At 32.0% G+C, this 21,430-nt stretch overlaps 7 protein-coding genes across 12 annotated transcripts; 5 read left to right on the forward strand and 2 right to left on the reverse strand.

The window, feature by feature from the left end:
• Positions 1–637: 637 nt before the first annotated feature.
• Positions 638–3,181, forward strand: LOC106648818 (isocitrate dehydrogenase [NAD] subunit gamma, mitochondrial-like). 2 transcript variants are annotated; one of them, XM_014365925.2, is made up of 4 exons: positions 638–706; positions 822–1,066; positions 1,746–2,168; positions 2,246–3,181. In XM_014365925.2, exons 2-4 carry the CDS (start codon positions 839–841, stop codon positions 2,762–2,764), a joined length of 1,170 nt encoding a protein of 389 aa, XP_014221411.1. In that variant the 5' UTR covers positions 638–706; positions 822–838; the 3' UTR covers positions 2,765–3,181. The 2 variants fall into 2 exon arrangements, with proteins under 2 accessions (XP_014221411.1, XP_014221413.1); XM_014365927.2 differs by having other exon boundaries at positions 682–742.
• Positions 3,182–3,658: 477 nt separating this feature from the next.
• LOC106648838 (protein Dr1) lies at positions 3,659–5,033 on the forward strand. Its single transcript, XM_014365958.2, has 2 exons — positions 3,659–4,091; positions 4,282–5,033. The coding sequence occupies exon 2, from the start codon at positions 4,295–4,297 to the stop codon at positions 4,820–4,822; it is 528 nt and encodes a 175-aa protein (XP_014221444.1). The 5' UTR covers positions 3,659–4,091; positions 4,282–4,294; the 3' UTR covers positions 4,823–5,033.
• On the reverse strand, positions 4,391–7,065 carry LOC106648837 (protein SMG9-like). Of its 2 annotated transcripts, none has more exons than XM_014365957.2 (9): positions 7,016–7,065; positions 6,621–6,832; positions 6,495–6,538; positions 6,209–6,398; positions 5,834–6,130; positions 5,603–5,747; positions 5,296–5,528; positions 5,095–5,218; positions 4,391–4,473 (listed from the first exon to the last, which is right to left on the reverse strand). In XM_014365957.2, exons 2-8 carry the CDS (start codon positions 6,779–6,781, stop codon positions 5,140–5,142), a joined length of 1,149 nt encoding a protein of 382 aa, XP_014221443.1. In that variant the 5' UTR covers positions 6,782–6,832; positions 7,016–7,065; the 3' UTR covers positions 4,391–4,473; positions 5,095–5,139. The 2 variants fall into 2 exon arrangements, with proteins under 2 accessions (XP_014221443.1, XP_014221441.1); XM_014365955.2 differs by having other exon boundaries at positions 6,955–7,063.
• A 623-nt stretch (positions 7,066–7,688) lies between these two features.
• Positions 7,689–10,909, forward strand: LOC106648858 (probable ATP-dependent RNA helicase DDX10). Its single transcript, XM_014365995.2, has 11 exons — positions 7,689–7,977; positions 8,047–8,319; positions 8,383–8,504; positions 8,598–8,802; positions 8,886–9,054; positions 9,130–9,313; positions 9,395–9,571; positions 9,665–9,819; positions 9,984–10,180; positions 10,246–10,625; positions 10,699–10,909. Exons 1-11 carry the CDS (start codon positions 7,777–7,779, stop codon positions 10,838–10,840), a joined length of 2,205 nt encoding a protein of 734 aa, XP_014221481.2. The 5' UTR covers positions 7,689–7,776; the 3' UTR covers positions 10,841–10,909.
• Positions 10,910–11,245: 336 nt separating this feature from the next.
• On the forward strand, positions 11,246–13,803 carry LOC106648864 (GDP-Man:Man(3)GlcNAc(2)-PP-Dol alpha-1,2-mannosyltransferase-like). Its single transcript, XM_014366001.2, has 2 exons — positions 11,246–12,753; positions 12,840–13,803. Exons 1-2 carry the CDS (start codon positions 12,108–12,110, stop codon positions 13,622–13,624), a joined length of 1,431 nt encoding a protein of 476 aa, XP_014221487.1. The 5' UTR covers positions 11,246–12,107; the 3' UTR covers positions 13,625–13,803.
• A 622-nt stretch (positions 13,804–14,425) lies between these two features.
• Positions 14,426–18,562, forward strand: LOC106648815 (protein unc-45 homolog B). 2 transcript variants are annotated; one of them, XM_014365920.2, is made up of 5 exons: positions 14,426–14,661; positions 15,241–15,675; positions 15,752–16,081; positions 16,163–16,603; positions 16,692–18,562. In XM_014365920.2, exons 2-5 carry the CDS (start codon positions 15,256–15,258, stop codon positions 18,330–18,332), a joined length of 2,832 nt encoding a protein of 943 aa, XP_014221406.1. In that variant the 5' UTR covers positions 14,426–14,661; positions 15,241–15,255; the 3' UTR covers positions 18,333–18,562. The 2 variants fall into 2 exon arrangements, with proteins under 2 accessions (XP_014221406.1, XP_014221407.1); XM_014365921.2 differs by lacking the exon at positions 14,426–14,661 and adding an exon at positions 14,681–15,145.
• Positions 18,563–18,921: 359 nt separating this feature from the next.
• On the reverse strand, positions 18,922–21,217 carry LOC106648702 (probable ATP-dependent RNA helicase pitchoune). 3 transcript variants are annotated; one of them, XM_023458570.1, is made up of 6 exons: positions 20,518–21,217; positions 20,129–20,443; positions 19,838–20,052; positions 19,512–19,664; positions 19,270–19,446; positions 18,922–19,197 (listed from the first exon to the last, which is right to left on the reverse strand). In XM_023458570.1, exons 1-6 carry the CDS (start codon positions 20,771–20,773, stop codon positions 18,943–18,945), a joined length of 1,371 nt encoding a protein of 456 aa, XP_023314338.1. In that variant the 5' UTR covers positions 20,774–21,217; the 3' UTR covers positions 18,922–18,942. The 3 variants fall into 3 exon arrangements, with proteins under 3 accessions (XP_023314338.1, XP_023314337.1, XP_023314336.1); XM_023458569.1 differs by having other exon boundaries at positions 19,832–20,052; XM_023458568.1 differs by having other exon boundaries at positions 19,751–20,052.
• Between the last annotated feature and the right edge of the window lie 213 nt (positions 21,218–21,430).

Below are 21,430 nucleotides of genomic sequence, written 5' to 3' on the forward strand. Positions count from 1 at the left end.
CTTGAAAATAACCTCTAACCTGCAGCAAACCAAAATCAATTTTCAACACGGTGACCCCCTTATTTTATTTAAGATTCAAAAAGAGCTGAAAATTTCATGTTCAAATATGTTCTTTGTTTTTTTTTTCATGGTGATGGTGATTTTAAGGGCGCCACAATTTGAAAATAAACTCTTTAACTAAGCTTAATATTAGGTTAAATTTGGGCTTCATTTTCGAACTGTGACTCCCTTAAAATCTTAAATTTGAAAATTAGTATTTTTCGATGCAAGTGTCATAGTAATTAACATTTGTGACACGAGTATCATACTTCACAATTTTATAGCACTATGCTAAGTTCACTTTTATAACCCCTTTCCCGAGTCGTAAGTCGCACTTTTTCATATCGCGGAGTACGATGCGAAAGACGCCTTCGGCTCATGTTGCAACCCCTCGTTTTGAAGAAAAAAAATCCACACCCGTTGGATAAGGTACTATTAAATCAATATGTTTATTAAATAAAAAATGTCTCTTTTTAATTTTTCGTGATTGACTTTTAACTTTATCATGTAGTTTAGATTTCGCGCGGATTCTAGGTAAAAATATGGCTGCAGTTGAAATCGCAAGCTTTATTCAAAATGTAACTAGTACCAGTTAAAACTCCCTATACATTGCGAGCAGCCTATATTTTTTACTACTAATAGTCCAGAACTGCCAAGGTCCTCATAGGTGATTGTTAAAATAGCTTTTGATAGGCATTGACGAGTGAAAAAAATTACTTTGACTAAAATTATAACTTTGTACTTTTAACGACTCTTACTATTTCTAATTTCATATATTACAGGCCTTATAGTTTCAGACATGGCAGGGAGATGTATCTTAAAATGTGTGCAACCCAAAAATATTATACCACAAATATATATTCGCTGTGCCTCCACAGCAGGATTGTCTGGATTTGAAATCCAGCACAAAACACCAACTATAAAAAAAGTTATGCCGATTCCTAAAGCTCATTACGGTGGACGTCATACTGTCACTCTTTTGCCAGGTGCTGGTATTGGGCCTGAGTTGATGAGTTATGTCAAAGAGGTAATACTTACTCTTAAACAATTATGAGTGAAACATTTATTTGCATGTTCAACGGTATGAAACACATATTTTCGATTCATTTGAGCTACAATATATGTGAAAATAATAGTACTTATCACATAGTCTTTCAAAAAGCTATCAAGTAAGAATGAAAGATTATTGTGCCCTTTCTTTCAATATTTCTTTTATTTAAATTGCATTCTCGCCTAACTTATGATTCTTTCAATTTTGCACAATTTATTACTCTTACACAAAGTTACTTTTAGGTAAGGTAATCAGTACAAGAAGCATAATCCTTTGGAAATTGAAGGATTTTACTTGAAAATTTAAAAATCTTGTTATAACTTTTATTGCAAATAATGTAGTTAACACATAAATAAATAAAAAAACTAAAAAAATTTACTATACAAATAAAACTTCGATTAATTTATTAACCAAAGAAAATTAACCAAAGAAAAAACAATACAATAAACCAAACATGTTTTTAATACTGATAAAAACATAAACTTAAAACATTATTGAAAATAATATTCAACAATTGCCTAAGTACTCACTTTCAACATAAAAGCACACTATACAAAATAAAAACAGTGATTATGTAATCAATATATTTTGTACGATTTACTTATTTTCATTGTACCCTAAAATTTATCTGCATTAACATTATAATGTGTTTTAGATATTTAGATATGCTGGTGTACCAGTTGATTTTGAAGAAATTCATATCGACCCCAATTCAGACACAAATGATGATTTAGATTATGCCATAACTTCAATTCGTAGAAATGGAGTTGCTTTAAAAGGAAACATTGAAACACGAAGTAAAGATGTTGGAGTAATATCAAGGAACGTAGCTCTTCGCAATGAGCTAGATTTATATGTCAATGCTTTGCATTGTGTATCTTACCCAGGTGTCACTAATTCAAGACAAAAAAATATTGATCTTGTTATTATACGACAAAATACAGAGGGTGAATATGCTATGTTGGAACATGAAAGTGTTCCAGGTGTTGTAGAAAGCATGAAAGTTATAACACGATCTAACTCTGAAAGATTGGCAAGATATGCTTTTGAATATGCTCGAAGACATGGCAGGAAAAAGGTAGGTTGATAATTGAACAATATTGAGTATATTAGAAGGTACAAAGTTATTTTTTATGAATGATTCTCTTTGTTTAGGTCACCACAATCCACAAAGCCAACATTATGAAGCTCTCTGATGGTCTCTTTTTAGAAACTTCCAGAAAAGTTGCAAAAGAATATCCAGAAATTGCTCTTGGTGATATGATTATTGACAATACTTGCATGCAGTTAGTTTCAAATCCACATCAATTTGATGTTATGTTGACAACAAATTTGTATGGATCAATCGTTTCAAATGTTGTTTGTGGACTTTTGGGAGGAGCTGGTTTATTAGCTGGTAAAAATTATGGAGATCATTATACAGTATTTGAGCCAGCGACACGTAATACAGGTGCAAGTATAGCTGGAAAAAACATTGCCAATCCAATAGCAATGTTAAATGCTGCAGTTGATATGTTACGCCATCTTGGACACAAAAGTCATGCAGCTTTGATACAAAATGCAATTAATAAAACAGTAAATGCTGGTATTATAACCAAAGATTTAGGAGGAGCTTCAACTAGCAGGGATGTTATTGATAACATTTTGAAATGCATTAAGCAAGCTCAAAATTAAGAAGACTGACTGTCACAAAGAAGTCTCAATTTTATTGTAATCAATTTGTGATATCTAACAACAAGTAATTTAAAACTCTTGCACCTGTTCTAAGCATTATTTGATTACATAAAAATAATAATCGTGCAGTATTGATTTTTCAAAAAAAGAGAATATGCTTTATTAAAATATTTCATGGTCAAATTAGGTTTCCATGACATTAAATTAATTTAAAATAAGTATCAAAATTTATCTGAATACCTAAAATTTTGGAATTTTTATTCAATCTACTATACATTTTCTGTAAGTATTTTCATTTATCCATGAATAAGTTATCAACATTGTACTCAGTCAAGTATTAAACAACAGCAATAAAAGATGTTGAACATCTTATTTACTAATGTAAGAATAAAATAAAAACAAAACGAATTCAACTTTCTTACTGAATTTAAGTCTTTTACCCACTTGATAATTAAATAAAAATTATAAACAATGAGTAAAACATAGTTATTCCTACCTGTAACTGATTATGATCAGAGCCAACTATCTTTTCAACTATATTAATTTTTAAAAAAGTACTGATACTAAAACTAGATCAACAGAACTACAAATCGATAATGGTGAATTAAAATAACTTTTGTACTATATTAAACGATTAATTTAAATTATTTTTTAAATTTTATCTTACTAACTCAACTTCTTAGATGGGCACTGGCGCCTGAAAAGGCGTCAACTGTCGGTAGAAGATACTGAAGTAACAAGTAGTAGATTCGAAGATGAACGTTTGAATAAACATTTAAAGAAAATTAACGTTCGATCTATTCAAATTTACAACAATCAGTGTTCGCTATGAGGAAGTTCTCTTTTCCCGCCATCACTATTCAATGATTAACAGCTTTAGGGTTTAGATAAGCTAAGTCAGCTAAGTCATCTCCACAGGAATTACTGATAATTTAATTTAAATACTAAAATCTTTATTAAACTGAATCTTTATTAAACTCAAATAGTCCTTATACCTTCTTCAGACGCGAATTTTGAGCACTTATTACGACTAAACTTAGTGACAAAATTTAAATCGACTATAACTCTAACGAAAAACTGGTATCAACTGCAGACACTGCCTGATGTGGTAATATTACGAATGAAACGCGTCTGATTTTGGACAACAGCATGTATATAGTAACTAGTGATGTATTTGTATTTATTTTTACTATACCATCAAAATCTATATATGTATAAATACCTACCCAATATCTTTGATTGATATTAGAAATTAAAGTGATAACTGATAATAATTTTAAAAGAATTGTAAACTTTGGGTAGTTGATTCACAAACTTCGAGTCACAGGTTAATATTATTAACGAATTTTATAGATAAAAGATTTTCATTTACATTTGTCAACTTAACCTTACTTTGAAATTTTATTTTTCATGTCAAATTTATTTAATTACATTTGACTTGCATATTTTTTTATTATTCAACAATTTTCATAATTTAAAGAAAAATTCTATCCAATTAAGAATTGTGATTTTTCCAGGGCAAGTAAATAAATGGCCTCAGCTAGAATGTCACCTCAAGAAGATGATGAATTGACTCTTCCTAGAGCATCTCTTAACAAAATGATCAAAGAGATATTACCTCATATAAGAGTGGCTAATGAATCTCGAGAACTCATCTTGAATTGTTGTACCGAATTCATTCATCTACTTTCATCAGAAGCAAATGAAATCTGTAATCAACAACAAAAGAAAACAATTAATGCTGAGCATGTACTGCAAGCACTGGAGAAACTAGGTTTTACAGATTATTGTGCTGAAGCAGAAGCTGTTTTAAGGGATTGCAAAGCAGTTGCAGCAAAGCGCAGACGGCAAAGTACAAGATTAGAAAATTTAGGAATACCAGAAGAAGAACTTTTAAGACAGCAACAAGAACTGTTTGCAAAAGCAAGAGAAGAACAAGCAGCTGCAGATTATCAAATACAACTAGCAGCTTTAGCACAAATACAGGCAGTTCAAAGTGTACAAGCAAAACCAATTAAATTAGATGATGACGATGATGAAGATGATGATTACTGTTAATCATTAATTTTGATTTTCTATATTCATATTGTAAATTATATTTTTTAATGAACTGTTGTTTTGGCAAATCATTTTAAGTATCATGATTATTCCTTAGTACATTGATTAAGAATGTTATAGAGTAAAATTGTATATTGCTGACTAATTAGAGTACTCAAAATGAGTTGTAAATTAAATATTAGAATCAATAAAATATTTTCTACCTATATTATATAATTTTCTTATACAATTTTAGTTCAATAATTATGAAAACAAATTTGATTAAATATTACCTCCTGCTTCTAATATTTCCATCCAATAAGCCAATAAAACTTCTTTCAAGGTAATAATCGACCATATTCTGAAGCCAAATGACTCTTTTTTATACTTTCCAATACTTTGTTAGCATAATGAAACCTAAAAATAATTGCATGATTGTTTTATCATTAAAAATTGTTGAAGTGATTAAAACTTTAGAGAAAACATATAAATACCAATTTTTTTCAGTCAAAGGAACTGGTGTCATTGCACGCTTGGTAACTCCAAATATTTTTCTCCTCAAAAAGTCAATTTGTTCTTCCATGTCTTTATAAAATGTGCATTCATCTGAATCTTTTTCAAGTGGTAAAATGAATAGGTTCAATTCATTTTTTATCAACTCATCCTTCATATTAAGTCCGCTATGAATTTGTAATCGAGAAGAAGCGAAGGTCTTTTCGTAAAAATCCTTCAAAATCAATAAAAAAAAATTACACAAAGTTTACATTTTTCAGTAGCACTATTGTATAAATTTTAACATACACTCATCATGTCAATAGTATCATATTCAAAGTCTTGTGCTTCACCTTTATTTTGTAAAAAAACTAAATGTGGATAATGTTCTACATAATTTTGGTCCATAGAAGTTGATGAGGAAGGTTTCAGCATTTCCGCAGCTTGAAGAAACCTAAAATACATATATACAATTTTATTTTATTTTTTAAAATTTTATTTTTAAATAATTTTTTTATGAATAATACAAATAAAAAGTACCTTATTAAGTTTGGATCAACAAACCAATCTTGAACAAGAATGACAACATGACAAACTGAAAACATAAACGCTAAAAATTGTAAGGATTGTACTTCTAATGTTGTTTCATTTATAACGTAATCGCCTGAATTTTTTTTTTGTTCAAAATATGTAGAGTAATCGGTTACTAATCCTGATAAAAAAGGCTGAGTATCCAAATAAATAACTCTGTTTCTTGTTACAAAAAAGTCAATGCCACTTGTACAGTTAGAGCCATTTTCATGATGTGACAACTGCTGAGTTTGAAAAACATTAGGCCTAAATTCATAAAATTATTCAATCAATTGATAATTTTAATGGTAAAATTAGTATTATAAAATATTGAACATTATTTACTTGTAACTAGATGCTAACTGTGTTAAAACAAAAGACTTTCCAACACCTTGTAGACCCACACACCCAACTACCAAAAAGTCTTGTTGATCAGTTAGAAAATCAAGTACTGTTTCACATAACTGCATGTGCTCATTCATAAATTTTATACAGTAAGTCATTTCAGGTCCCCACGATAAAAGACTACTAAATGCTAATAAATAAAATATTTTATATCAAATAAATGTTAAGAGCGTTAATAATAATTACACAAATTTATCACAAATCAATAAATTATTTAAATACATACTGCTGCTAGGTTTAGTCAAGATACAAGAAGCAGTATCATCTTTTCTGTAAAATCAATATGATAAAAAGTTATTGTATACAAAGAAATTGAATCCAATAATTTTTATAACTAAAAGATTTGCAGTACTTATTTTCATTTTTTAAACTTGGAGAAACTGCTCGGCTTTCGCTTTCTCTGGTTTTCAAGATAATTGTTGGACGATCCATTACTTTGACAATAGCCCTTATTTCATTCTCTTCAAAGTCTAAATCTTTGGTATCAATTGGAATAACTTTTTTTGATGCCATTTTATTTTGAATAATTTTAATTTCAAATAATTTTTATAAACTTGATATTATCTGAAACAGAAAAAATGCAATTTGCATTATGTGTATCATCATCATAGTTTAAAAAATCTCAAAAAGTTATTAGAATTAAAACATTTTGTGTAAATTTTAGAAAGCAAGTAGAGAAGGTTTACTTTTTTTTTATTTAAAACATTCGTGTGAATTAAATTTTTTGGCTTATATAGTATAACCTACACTTGATCTGTCAATAATGTATGAATTGTATGTACACAAACGTGAAACGACAGATAATTGATTCACGTGGAACTAGCCGCAAACTGCTATGCCGACGTTTTAAGCGAATGTTAAATAATAATAATGACTAATTATTAATAATCACGGGACGAAACGTGGAATATTATAAGTAACAATTCCACAATTTGAACAAGGAATAAAATTAATTTACAACATCGTACAAAAATTGAAGGTCAAAATTACAATGAATTTGAATTATCTATATATTACCTACAATCAATAACAAATTCTCGATTCAAAAGTTCATCACTACTGGTCACAAACTTTGCAAAACAAATAAGAATATTCCTTACCACATATCTAACACTGCGGAGTGCGGTTTGTTTTATTCGACGGATAAATCAGTAAAGTGACCAGTAGCGATGACTGTGAAAAAGGAAAATAACATTTTTTGGATTTATTAAAATAAAAATATAATAACCACTCTAATATTGTATCAGCAATCATATTTTTAATTTAATACATGCCAAAAAAAATTTTACAATAGATATTTTGGATTATATCTTTACAAGAATTTAAATTTGGCGCTCACCGGCGAGTTGTCCACACTCACAGTCCACATCACACGTGCGCCAAATTGCCTTAATTTGCCATGTGTGCAGTGTGCTACAGTGAGATTCGAGAGATGCACGTGTTTTGTTTTACTTGTCAAAAGGTTGTTGAAGTGTAGTAAAACAAATCTTTCTAAATTATTGTTAAACATGTCTACCAATAAATCCACGGCACCGGTTCTGTTTTCGGACCTACAATTGTCCGCAAGCACATTAAAAGGGTTGAATGAGTGCAATTATCGGGAGCTAACTGAAATTCAACGTAGGACAATCGGTTGGGCACTCCAAGGATATGATATCGTTGCAGCAGCTAAAACTGGAAGTGGGAAAACGTTGGCTTTTTTGGTGCCGGTAAGCGTATCTATCGATCGTCCTGATTTGTAAATTGTAAATCATATTTCAATTTTCAATTTTTCAAAGATTATAGAACATTTATATAATGAAAAGTGGGAGAAGAACCATGGACTCCGAGCGTTGATCATTGCTCCCGTTCGAGAACTGGCGCAACAAATATATGATGTACTTGGAAAAGTGGCCAAATACCATGATGTATCAATAGGATTGATCATCGGTGGAAAAGGTTTGGGTAGAGAGAGGAAAAATATTGATTGTTGCAACATTTTAATAGGTACACCAGGTCGCATTCTGCAACACATGGATGAAACTTTTATATTCAATTGTAGTTATACAAAGGTATGTTAAAATTATTTTAAACTTGAAAATTTATTTCCTGTAAATAAACTTTTTTTATCATAGTATGTAGTTTTGGATGAAGCAGATCGATGCCTAGATATGGGCTTTAAGCAACAGATGGATTCTATTATAGAAAATTTACCAGCTGAACGTCAAACACTATTATTCTCTGCCACTCAAACAAAGTATGCAATTACAGACAAAATTAAAAAAAATTTTCTAAATTTCATTTGTTGAATAATTAATTTTTATATGTTTTTGAATTGAAAAATAAATAGATCTGTTGAAGATTTAGCTAGACTCAGCTTAAAGAAGAATGCTAAGTATATCTCTGTGCATGAACATGCAACTTATGCTACGCCAGATGGCTTGCAACAACTGTACATGATTTGTAATTTGGGTGACAAACTTTCTTTATTATGGTCTTTTTTAAGAAGACATCAAAAACACAAAATTGTTGTATTTTTTTCAACCTGCCAACAGGTATGTACTTTTTAAAATCCTAAATGAAATGAATAGATTTTCTCATGTCTTAATAAAAAATGTCATATTTCATTGTTGTACAGGTCAAATTTGTGCATGAAGCTTTTCGACAAATGAAACCTAGACTGACAATGGGTTTATTGGCTTTATATGGAACCCTTCATCAAGAAAGAAGACTGAAAATTTATGCAGAGTTTGGTAGAAAGCAACATGCAGTTATGTTTGCCACAGATATTGCATCTAGAGGGCTTGGTAAATATTAGTGTAGACTGTATATCAACTTTTATATATTAATCAATATAATATACTGATATTAATTTTATTTAGATTTTTCAAATGTGACCTGGATTGTACAGATGGATTGTCCAGAAGATGTCCAAACCTACATTCATCGAGCTGGAAGAAGTGCTAGGATGAATAAAGGTGGAGAATCATTATTGGTTCTTTTACCTAGTGAATTAAAAATGATTGAAAAATTACAAAGCAATAATGTTCCAATCAAACAATCTAAGTATGAAATATACCTTGTTGAATGTGTTTATGAATATTCATATTTATTTTTAATTATCTAATGGCCATTTTAATCTTTTAGAGTCAACCATAAAGAATTACAACCGATTCAAAAACAATTAGAAGCATGGATTGGAAAATATCCAAATCACAAAGAATGTGCTCAAAGAGCTCTAAAGACCTATGTTAAGTCAGTGTTCTACATGAAGGATAAAAGTATTTTTGATTTTAAAGCTTTAGATACTGATTCATTTGCAAGGTAATTTAAAATAATTTAAATAAATAATTAAATGACAGTTTTGACAGGAAATAAAACTATTCCTTAAAAAATATTATCTTAACATTTTCACAGATCTCTTGGCCTATCAGAAACTCCGAGAGTCCGAGCTTTAGAAAGAAGAGAAAAAAATGAAGCGAAAAAAAAGAGATCAAAGAATAAAGATGGTGAATCGAGTGACGAAGATGTGAAAAAGATCGATATCAATCATAAAAACGAAATTTCAACTTGTGAGTATACTATTGATATTAAATCTGCACTCTCTAAGAAACTGGTTTTTAATTTAAAGTTAATACTTTATTAATCAATATAAGCAACTTTTGACAATTTGAACAATACATTTGTTCTGAAAATACATTTGGAAATAGCTCTATTTATGAATCAATTATTTCAGTCCATGATGACGACGATGAAAGTGATGATTGCCTCACAATCAAAAGGAAAAATGTCCAAATTGATGATAATGAAGATTCAGAACTGGAAAATACTTGTGTTTCTAAAAAAGTTGTCACCAAAGCTGCTGCAGCTAAAAAAACTTTAAGGAAGAATATAGTTCCTAATAAAAAAATTAACTTTGATGAAGAAGGACAGGTAAAAAATCAAAATAAAAACTTACATCATAGTTTTCTTAATATAATAAAAATTTTTAATTTTAGGAAATAATTGATCCTGCTAAATCAAAAGTGTCAAATTTAGGAAGAGAATATGAGAATGAAGAGACTTCTGGTATTAATATTACTGTAGCAAGAGAAATTCTTAAAGAAGAAGACAAAGTAGATAAACTAAGATACCAACAAAAAATTAGAGAAAAGCATAGAGAAGAAAAAATGAAACGCAAAGCTTTGAAAAAAGGACAAAAAGATGAAGAAGATAATGATGATGCTGATGAATCCTACGATTCTGGAGAAGAGAGCAGTGAGTCTGAATCTCTAAACCAATTGATAAGTGATTTACCAGATCCTGATAAAATTTATGGTAAAAAAGAAAATACTTCAGATGAAGAGAGTGATAATGATGGTGAAGATGTAATTCACAGGTATCTACAAGGTTTTAATTTTATTAATATTATTTATAATTTGAGAAGACTTATTATTCTGTATTTTCATTAGATCAAAACGAAAACTTGTTACACTGGATGAAATTGAAAATAAAAGACAAAAATCAGATTCGTCGGATGACGAAGATGATAACGAGGTTCAGCACAGTTTAAAAACTGACGAAGAGCTGGCTTTGCAGCTTTTACGGGGATAAACGATTCCTTTTTAATGGAATAAATAAATGACTCTTCAATGAATTATGTAAAATTTATACTTGTATATATATAATCAATAATATGTTTGTAAATATAAAATGTTTTTTTATTAAAAAAACTTGAAAAATTTAATCAGATTTCTTATGCTACATGACTCATTAATTACACAATAATTTCTATATTTCACGCAGATTGTAGACTAAGTTTTAAAATGAATACGATTGGAATTACATTCATTTCTCCATTTTTTACTCGAGTTTCGCGAAAAAAATGTTATCAAAAACTTAAAAGCAGGAGTTCAATGTTTTCAAAAAAAAAGTCTGAGTGAACAGTTCTAAATTCAAAATTTCGTAATTCAAAATTCGCGCAATATTTTTATTCCACAGCATCTTCGGAAACAGACCTTTCAGAGATGAGAGATCGACAGCAAAGTTGTTTACGTCTGTGTATATACATACGCGCAAGCTTTCAGATTTGGCAACCACGAATTATATGCACTTTGAGTTTTACAAACGTTTTTCAATAATTTTATTTACATAAATGAAATTGTGATAGAGCTACGGCTGATCGCGCATGTAATAATTGATTATTGCCCGAACCGAATTTCCAGTTGCAAAATTTTGTTCAGGATATGTTAATGATTAGCAAAATTGCTTGTAAAGTTATCGATGCACAGTGGATTTTTCACAGAAAAATCAAACTTCAAGCCTAGTGAAATGGGTTTTGTATGTATTCAATAAGAAAAGGATTGAAAGAAAGTAAAAAAGTAGTGCTTCGACAAAATTAACACACAATACATCTTCTAAAATAAAATGTGCAGTTCAGTGTTTGTTCGATAATCTGCATTCGGCAAGCGTATTTTAACGAAGCATTATTTATTACATGTTTTATTAAACAAATTAAAAAAAAAAAATCAATTATATCCAATAAAAACGCAGTAATAGATATAAAAGTAATTCTTTTATCATTTACTTATTGGAAAGTGAGTTTTTGAAATGATAATGAATTTTAAGTTTGGTTCAATGATTGTCGTTGTTGGAGTCATTGAAAATTCTTCAAGGAAATGAAAAGGAAAAAAAGGTTATGTTAAAATTGAGACAATGATTGCATCCTCAACATGTATCCAATATGAAATGGGCAATTCAAATCGAAGGTGTGTTCCATGTACTTAGGCGTCAAAATACGAACTTTTGAAGGATAAAGCAAAATAGCATTAAAAGTTTATTTTTCTATTCTTTTGTTCCGTGGAGCACGAATTTCTTGAAAATGGCACAGTTTTGGAAAAAATTTACCTACTGGCTGTCGGAGAAATATTCATTTCTAAAAATATTATTGATCTATCAAATCCTGTTGTGTCCAATGATATTACGCGTAATCTGCATACTGTTCTCAAGACGGCACGTCGAAAAGAGGCGAAAAAAGGCCATCACCGTGGGCTTTTTTCATCCGCAATGCAACGCCTGCAGTCCCCAAGAGAACGTCCTCTGGTCGGCCGTCAAGGCCATCCAAGTGGAGTACGACAACGTGCAGATCGTCGTCTACAGCAGCGACAAGAGCTCGACGCCGGAAATGATTCTGCGCAACGTCGAGGCAAAGTTCAACATCAAGATCCACCCGAACATCCGCTTCGTCCGTCTGCAGCAAGGGCCTTGGATCAAGAGCTTTGCCTATCTTGGCTCGATGCTGGTGGGCTGCGAGGCTCTCTATCGGCTCAAGCCGCACATCATGATCGACACCGTTGGCTACGGCTTTCCCAATCCGATCTTCAAGTACGTCGGCGGCTGCAGAGTCATCGATTACATTCACAATCCGATGGTGACGATCGACAAGCTGAAAACTAGGCATGTCGTGGTCTACGGAAATCAGTACGTCCTTGCCAGGAGATCGGCAAGTGCTCTGGGCCTGAGCAAAGGTACGTTAATTCTGTGATACATGAACTCGAAGATCGCCAACAAATTAAAATAGCTAATTTGTAAAAATATGACTTTTTTTACGCAGGCATAGCCTACCTGTATGGTCGAACTGGCAGAGCGGCCGATGTCGTCCTGGTGAACTCGGCCTATACCGAAGAAAACATCAACGCGATCTGGAAGTGCCCTCAGATTACGCAACTCATCTATCCGCCGATCGGTTTGGAGCTGCTGATGGCGCGAGCCGACGCCTACTCGGATATCAAGAAGGAGTTTCGCATACTGAACGCGAGCGAGTTCGTGCCCGAAAACAATCACGAGGTCATCATCCAGGCCTACGGCAAAATGTTGAGCAAGGCCAAGGACCACGTGTTGGCGACGACGCGCCTCATCCTCGTCAATCTGCAAACGAGCAGCGACGAGCTCGATCACGCCTATCTGCAGAGCTTGAGAGACCTGGTGAAAAATCTGGATCTCGAGGACTACGTGAAGCTGCATCCCCAGAGCATTCACCCGAGCCACCTCGAGGAGGAGCTGATCAAGGCCACTTACGGCATTTACGCGAGGCCCAACGACGAGTTTGGCTCGGACTTGCTGGCTGGACTGGCCACCGGTCAGATCATCGTAGCCCACGAGTCCGGAGCCAGCAGGCGCGAGCTCATCGTGACCAAGGGCGACGAGCGCAACGGCTTCTTGGCCAAAAGCGTCGAGGAGTACGCCTTCGCGCTGGTCCGGGCTCTCGGTACCTCGCCGATGGAAAAACGCCGGATGCAAAAGGCGGCCCGGAGAACCGCCGATCAGTTCACGCGAGCCAATTTCCAAAAGGAATTTCTCAAAATTTTCGACTATTTCTTTGAGTCGAAGCGTCTGTGAATGATTGCCTTTCTGTGCAGTGCAAATTCAAAGACAATTGTAAATTTACTTAATTTTAGCTTTATGAAAATATGTGCGATCTCGTTACGTTTAATTCTAAGATGATAAATGTATTGAAAAATTAAGTTTATATTACAACTTGTTTTTATTTAGTGTCTTCCACGAGAAAAAAATCGATCACGACTGCTGTGACCGTTATAATTATTTTACTTGGGTCGAAAAAAAATATCAATTTATCCAACGAAAACATATTATAATTGATTCTATATATTTTTTAACTAAACTTTTACAATGACTGCTAACGAATGTAAAAATTTCAAGATTTTTATAGCGACTATATTTATGTCGAATAAGATTAGGTGCAAAAACGTCGAAATTTTCTTCGATTATTAATTATATATCACGCATGAAATGTGGCTATACTTTAATAAAAATATTTATTGTTTTTTGAATATCTGAACAATTTTTTTGTCCGAAAAGAAAGAAAAAAAAGAAAATGAGAATTTCATTCGTGAAAATGTGAGAAATTTCTCGCAATTTCTTTGTGCAACTAGCGTCATTCGCAAGGGTTCGATGTAAAAATAGCCAACGCAAGCTATAGAAGTCAACAGCACCTTATAGTAAGCGCTCATGTTAGTATAGTAAAAACATTAGAAACTTTTATTACACCACTGTGCGTGAAGGGCTATTTTTATCTCGAATCAGATAAATACATGTCAAGCATTGGCATGAAATTTGCACCAGGCAGCATATCTGTGTATATATATAAAAAATATATTTTAGCTCAAAATAACTCAAAACGAATCGAGTCGCTTCTCGTGGACTCTAGAACCACGCTCTCATCGTTTTTATACTTGCCGAGATGAATGCGTGGCTCAGTAAAGTTTGAAACGCCAACACTAACGAATACTTATATATTGAACTTTTGTTTAGTTCAATTTTAAATTTTAAAGAACAGTTTGTTGTAGTGATTTTTGATCGCCAAAATTAATCATTGTTTTACAACAGTTATTATTTTACATAAGAGTTAGCTATTGGTAAGATATAAAAAGTCCTGATTGCTTATTAATACTTTTTCATACTTGTCCTTAATCTTCAATCTCATCCTATAAAAAATAAGCCTACTTATAACAATTCCTCTTCAATTAATATAAAATAAAATATAGAGAAATATAAATGAAAAATTAGCTCCTTACCATATAAGGCGAATCGACGAGCCACCGGACAATTCACCACGATAATAACTTTGTTTCGAGTACGGCACTTTTATGGGAGTTTAAAAAATACCCACGTTTCGTTACATTTTTAAACTAGGGAATTGCGATACATTTGCGTGGCAATAAACAGCTGATTTCTGCTAACCCGATGCTCTAAATCGCCATATTTACAAATCATAATCTTACTAGAGTCACTGCTCATTAGAATACATACAAGTGTCAGACTTTTGAATCGTGAATTTTTTTATTACTCTTTTACAAAATTAATAACTAGCATATATTAGAGAGATTAAAGTGTTTTAAAGTATCTCGAGTTTTTATTATTGCATATGTATACCATTAAATTAAATAGTTCATTCTAAAATCATTACTGAAATATCAATTATTAAATAATTCTAGAATAAACTGATAAAAATGACGAAAAGTGATCTGACTGCTAAGGAATGGAAGGAAAAGGGCAATGAAGAATTTAATAACGGGTTTTTTGACGAGGCTTTGAGTTGTTATACCAATGCCTTGAGGCTCTCAAACGAAGATAATTTTGATAAGGCTGTCTACTATAAAAATAGAGCTGCAGTTTACCTCAAGAAAAAAGAATTTCAAAAGGTCATAAAAGACTGTGATGAGGCTCTAAAGATTTCACCAAACGATCCCAAGGCATTGTTTAGAAGATGTCAGGCCTATGAAGCTTTAGAAAGATTTGAGGAAGCTTATCGAGATGCTAGAGCTGTTATAGCAGCTGATCCAAGCAATAAAGCTATTCAACCAACCCTAGCTAAACTTCACCAACTTTGTCAAGAAAGAATGCGTGAAAATTCTAAAACATCTGCTAAGGTATTTAAAGTATATTATTAAAAATAATGAAAATTTTAAAAATCATCTACAATTAAATTTTTTATTCATTTTACAGGTTGCACAAATGTTTGAATTGGCATTTGACTTCAAAGTTGACAAAGAAAAAAGGGAAGCTGCTATGAATAACTTACTTGTACTAGCTAAAGAAAAAGCTGGTGCAGATTTGATGTATAAAGCTGGAATGGCAATGAAGATCCATACACTTCTGAAAACAGAAAAAAATGAAAATATTATAATTGCAACTATTCGCATACTAGCAGAACTCTGCAAAGATAATATTGAAAGAACCGAAAAAATATTACAAGACATAGGTATTCCCTGGTTTCTTGATATTATAAACAGTAAATCAGAAGATCGAGTGAATGCTGCTCAATACTGCATACAAGTATTAAAATTTTACTACTAAACTTATGTACATAAAATGTAATAATGAAGAAGTTGTCACAAAAGTTCTTTATTATTTCAGGTTGTATTAAATAGCTACAGTAAAATGGACAATAAACCAGATTCAAAGCCAGATAAAGAGTACTGTGAAAAGTACAAAAAAGAAATTGATACCATTCTTTCTAGTTTACTTTTTTGTACAACAAATCGTACTTTTACTGGTGAAGGGAGAGATGCTGTTATAGAAATAATCATGAGAAATATTCATTACGATGCCCTGAATTGGGCTGAGCGACTTGTTGAACTTGGAGGCTTACAAAGACTAATGGAAGTTGCTAGTGAATTTGAAGAATACAAGTATGAGTCTGCTATGAATATTACATCGTCAACTAGAACAGTTACAAGCGTTTGCTTAGCTAGGATATATGAGAATATGTATTACGATGCAGCAAAACAAAGATTTGTAGATGCCATAGACGAATTTATTAAGGACAAATTGATATCTCCAGATATTGAATCAAAGGTAGGATGTGAAGGCTGCTTATGCTAATGAATATTATTTTTCATTGGTTGAAACCAAAAATATAAATGTGCATTCATTTTGATTATAGGTCAGAGTAGTTGTGGCAATTACTACATTATTGTTAGGACCATTGGATGTTGGAAACAATGTAGTAGCTAAAGATGGAATTTTACAAATGATTCTTGTTATGGCTGGTACAGATGACATTTTGCAACAAAAAGTTGCATGCGAATGTATCATAGCAGCAGCTTCAAAGAAAGATAAAGCAACCAGTATTATCAATCAAGGAGTGAATATCTTGAAAAAACTTTATCAATCAAAGGACGATTCGATTCGTGTTCGTGCCCTAGTGGGCCTTTGTAAACTGAGTAGTTCTGGTGGTACAGATGTTTCTATTCGGCCATTCGCCGATGGAGCTTCAAAAAAACTTGCTGAAGCTTGTAGACGATTCTTAATTAATCCTAAAAAAGACAAAGACATGCGAAAATGGGCTGTTGAAGGTCTTTCTTATTTGACATTTGATGCTGAAGTTAAGGAAAAATTAATTGAAGATAGAGAAGCCATACAGGCTATGATAGAACTATCAAAAACTGGTGATAAATCAGTCGTCTATGGAGTTGTTACAACATTAGTAAACTTGTGCAATGCTTATGACAAACAAGAAATTCTTCCTGAAATGCTTGAGCTAGCTAAATTTGCCAAACATCATATTCCTGAAGAATCTGAACTAGACGACCCAGACTTTGTTGCTAAAAGAGTCATTGCTCTAGCTAAGGCTGGAGTTACTTCTGCTCTTGTTTCCCTTTCAAAAACAGATAGTAAAAATAGTAAGGAGCTCATTGCTCGTATATTTAATGCAATTTGTGCACAAGTTGATGTTCGAGGTACTGTAGTGCAACAAGGTGGCGCAAAAGCTCTCATACCTCTTGCTTTAGATGGTACTGATAAGGGCAAAAAAACTGCTTCTCAAGCTCTGGCGCGTTTAGGAATAACAATCAATCCAGAAGTAGCTTTCCCAGGTCAAAGAATTTACGAAGTTATTCGACCCCTCATTAATCTTTTAAATGTAGAATGCAGTGCTTTAGAAAATTTTGAGTCAATGATGGCTCTTTGCAATTTAGCAGGCGTAAATGATTTAGTTCGTAAAAGAATTTTAAAGGAAGGTGGTTTTCCAAAAATCGAAAACTATATGTATGAAGAACACGATCTATTAAGACGAGCAGCTGCTCAATGTATCAATAACTTGATGATGTGTGAAGATACCATTAAGTTCTATGATGGTGATAATGATAGAACTAAATATTTGGTAGTATTGTGTGAAGAAGAAGATTTGGATACATGCTTAGCTGCTTCAGGTGCATTGGCTATGCTGACAGGAGTATGCAAAGCTGCATGTTGCAAAATATTTGATTCTAAAAATTGGCTTGATGCTATGAAATATTTATTAGCCAATCCTAATCAAGATGTACAACACAGAGGAGTTGTCATAATAAATAATATCATGAATTGTTCAAAAGACGTTGCCACGAGGATTGTACAAACTGATATCATGGAAGTTTTAATGGCACTCACAAAAAGTGAATTGGTTGAAAATCAAAAGATCAAAAAATTAGCAATGCAAGCATTAGAAGCTGCTGCCAAATGGAAACTCATGGAAAAATGCCCAGAATCATCCCCAGTAGTCCCTGCTCCAAAACAAGTGGAAAATGTTTTAGATAAAGTAGAATGAATAATTATTTATTGCACTATAAAAAATTGTACATATAACACTCAACACTATTAACTGAGTATTGCTATGAAATTAGTAAAATCGTATATAATGTTGCAATCAAAACAGATCGTGTTTTTCATCTATAAAGATAGAACAAAAATTGGTGCCTTACAAATATTCTAAAAAATTGCATTTCTTGTTAATGTAGAAAATGTTTATTTAATATTAAAAAAAATAAGTGTTAAATAAATATGAAATACTACTACCGCTCTTTTGTAAATATAAATTTATATCCTTGTAATAAAATTACTATGATTCAACTTTAAAATTTGTTGAAATAATGTAAATTCTCACAACTTACCCTATTTTTTAGTTTCCATCCATTAGTCATTCAAGAAGGTAACAGTATTCAAGGTGTGAAATAAAATTTAGAAGAAAAAAATTAAGTAAAATTTTTCAAAAGTTTTATTTACATCTCAAAAAATGTACATTACTTATTAAATAATGATTCTGTCTTTAAATTAAAAGCAATACGTTTTTTTACAATAATATTTAATATCATGATCGTAAAACTAAAAATATATTTAAATATTTACAAATTTACGTTATATCAAAAATAAATGACTTATCACGATGACAACCTGTTTTTATTTGTCAACTTACGAAATTCGTTAAAGTTATTACTAGGTCGGGAATTATTATTTCCAAGATCGGATGCTGGTGGTTTTGTCAATCCAAATGATTTCGTTACTTTATCTAAATCCAAATTTTTTCTGTCAAATACATTTTTCAAGCGATGTGACTCGTAGGATCGTATGTATGAGTGGAAAGCTTGTACAGCCATAGGTCTAAAGTAGTCATTTCTTGAAATCACTTTCTCCAACTGTAATAGTTGTGATTATTGATAACATTAAAAATTTTATTTTTAGTAAGTCAATCAATTCATTCTACTTACTAGAATTTGTTTTTCAGGTTTTATCCTATCAATCTTCTTAAATTCAAATTCATTTATCGGAATTTTAGCACGTTTTAAATATTTTAAAAATCCCAACTCTTCAGGCCGAAGAATCAAAATTGCGTTACCACTGCTGCCTTCGCCTCGAGCGGTTCTGCCCACTCTATGAATATATTCCTTAAAAAAATTGTTGAGTAAAAATTTGATTCATTTATCCTAATAATTCTTTACAAGGTACATACTTTTGGATCCTGTGGAGGATCGTATTGAACAATCCAATCAACATTTGGAATGTCGCATCCTCTTGCTGCAACATCTGTACACAGCAAAATGCCAGATGATGCCTTACGAAATTTGTTAAATGTTGCTGTACGTTTATTTTGTTTTTGGTTTGCCTATCAAAATGAAATGATATTTTTTTAATAATACTGAAACTCCTGGTAGGTCTGAATTATTAAAGCAACTTAAAATAATTTCTTACGTGCCAGCCCATAACTGGTAAATCTATGTAGTTGAAAAGTTTGTAATGAAACTCTACAGATGTACATGAACTAAAAAATACCATTACTTTATTCTCAAGTTTTGTTTTCAAGAATGAGAATAACATCCAAAATCTTTTTTCACTAGGGCATTCAAGATATCCTTGTTTGAGACCTTTGACTGTTGCTTCATTTTTATGATCATCTACACCAACATAAATTGGTGATTTTTTTAATGCAAGTGCTTCCAAAGCTACTGTTTTTTCATTTTGGGTAGCACTGAATAACATTGTTTGTCTTTTTTCTGGAAAGCAAAGTTTAATATTTCAATAAGTCTTGAACTTAAATTTTAATCATAACATAGATGGCACTCAATTTACTTGGAAGAATTCTGATGATTTGTTTTAATTCTTCTTCAAATCCAATATCTAAAATTCTATCTGCTTCATCAATAATTAAACACTGGAGATTTTTGAACAAAAAATCTGTGGTTTCTTGTAAATGTTGAAGTAAACGACCAGGTGTTGCAACAACTATATTCACACCTTTTTTCAACTTATCAGCTTCAAGTTTAAAATCTCCGCCACCCATTACAAGATAACAAGTATGATTATGGTATTTTGTCAATCCCTTTAATACTTCATAAGTTTGCATTGACAATTCTCGAGTAGGTGAAATGATTATACATCCAGTACCTGAAGATCAAGTAAAACTGTAGAATTGCTGTAACAACATAAAATGAACGTTTTAATGATTTAACTTTTCTTACCATTACGAGGTTTAAATTCAAGTTTATAAATTAATTCTACAGCTGGAATGAGAAAAGCTAAAGTTTTTCCTGAACCTGTTTGAGCATTTCCTACTAAATCACGTCCTTCTAATAATGGAGGGATAGCCTTGGCTTGAATGGCAGTCATTTGTGTAAAACCCATTTCGGCAATTCCTTTTAAAGAACGCTCACAAACTTTATCTTTGAATGATGAGAAAGATCTATCATCAACTGATTGTTCTTGCAAGTCAGACATGGTGAAAAAGTATCTGTCGTAGGGTATTCAAAATATTCCAATGCAGCGATTTGTTTACTATAGTTGTACCACCGTCCACGTGCTTTTCATAAGCCGCATGCGTTCGGTACTGGTTGACGAAGCAGTAAACACTGTAGACAGTAGACGTCAATTGCCCTGCAACGAAACGCCGCCCAGGCGGGAACCGGGGTGTATGAAATTTGGTGCTGCCATTGCTTATGGTCTGCTACTCTGAATTCTAATTTTTCTCAATTAAAGGCGAGGCATTTCCACTCAGTCGGTATTTATTACCGAATTATTTTGTTCTCATTTTTCTCAATGTATAATGAATCAATCACCTTGAACATCGATAAAATTATGCATGTGAATTTATAATTTGTGATCGGCAAATCCAAAAAAAATAATTCAAATTTGTTTATAATCAAGCCATAGACCATAACGCAATTCTTATTCTTTCTAATTCTAGCACCCTTTATGAAGCAGACTTTACGAATGCCAGTAAACTATGGAAATATTTTTGAATCTCAATATTAGTTTTTTCCTTCCTACCTTTCAAGATTTTCTAGGCATCGATGCAAACATTTTGCAGAATGCAAACAATAATTACTTGAGAATATAGGTACAAAAACGTTTGGACCCATCGGCATTGTATTTCAA

Source organism: Trichogramma pretiosum, unplaced genomic scaffold (assembly GCF_000599845.2).
Source record: "Trichogramma pretiosum strain Unisexual culture from Peru unplaced genomic scaffold, Tpre_2.0 scaffold33, whole genome shotgun sequence".
Lineage (NCBI taxonomy): Eukaryota > Metazoa > Arthropoda > Insecta > Hymenoptera > Trichogrammatidae > Trichogramma > Trichogramma pretiosum.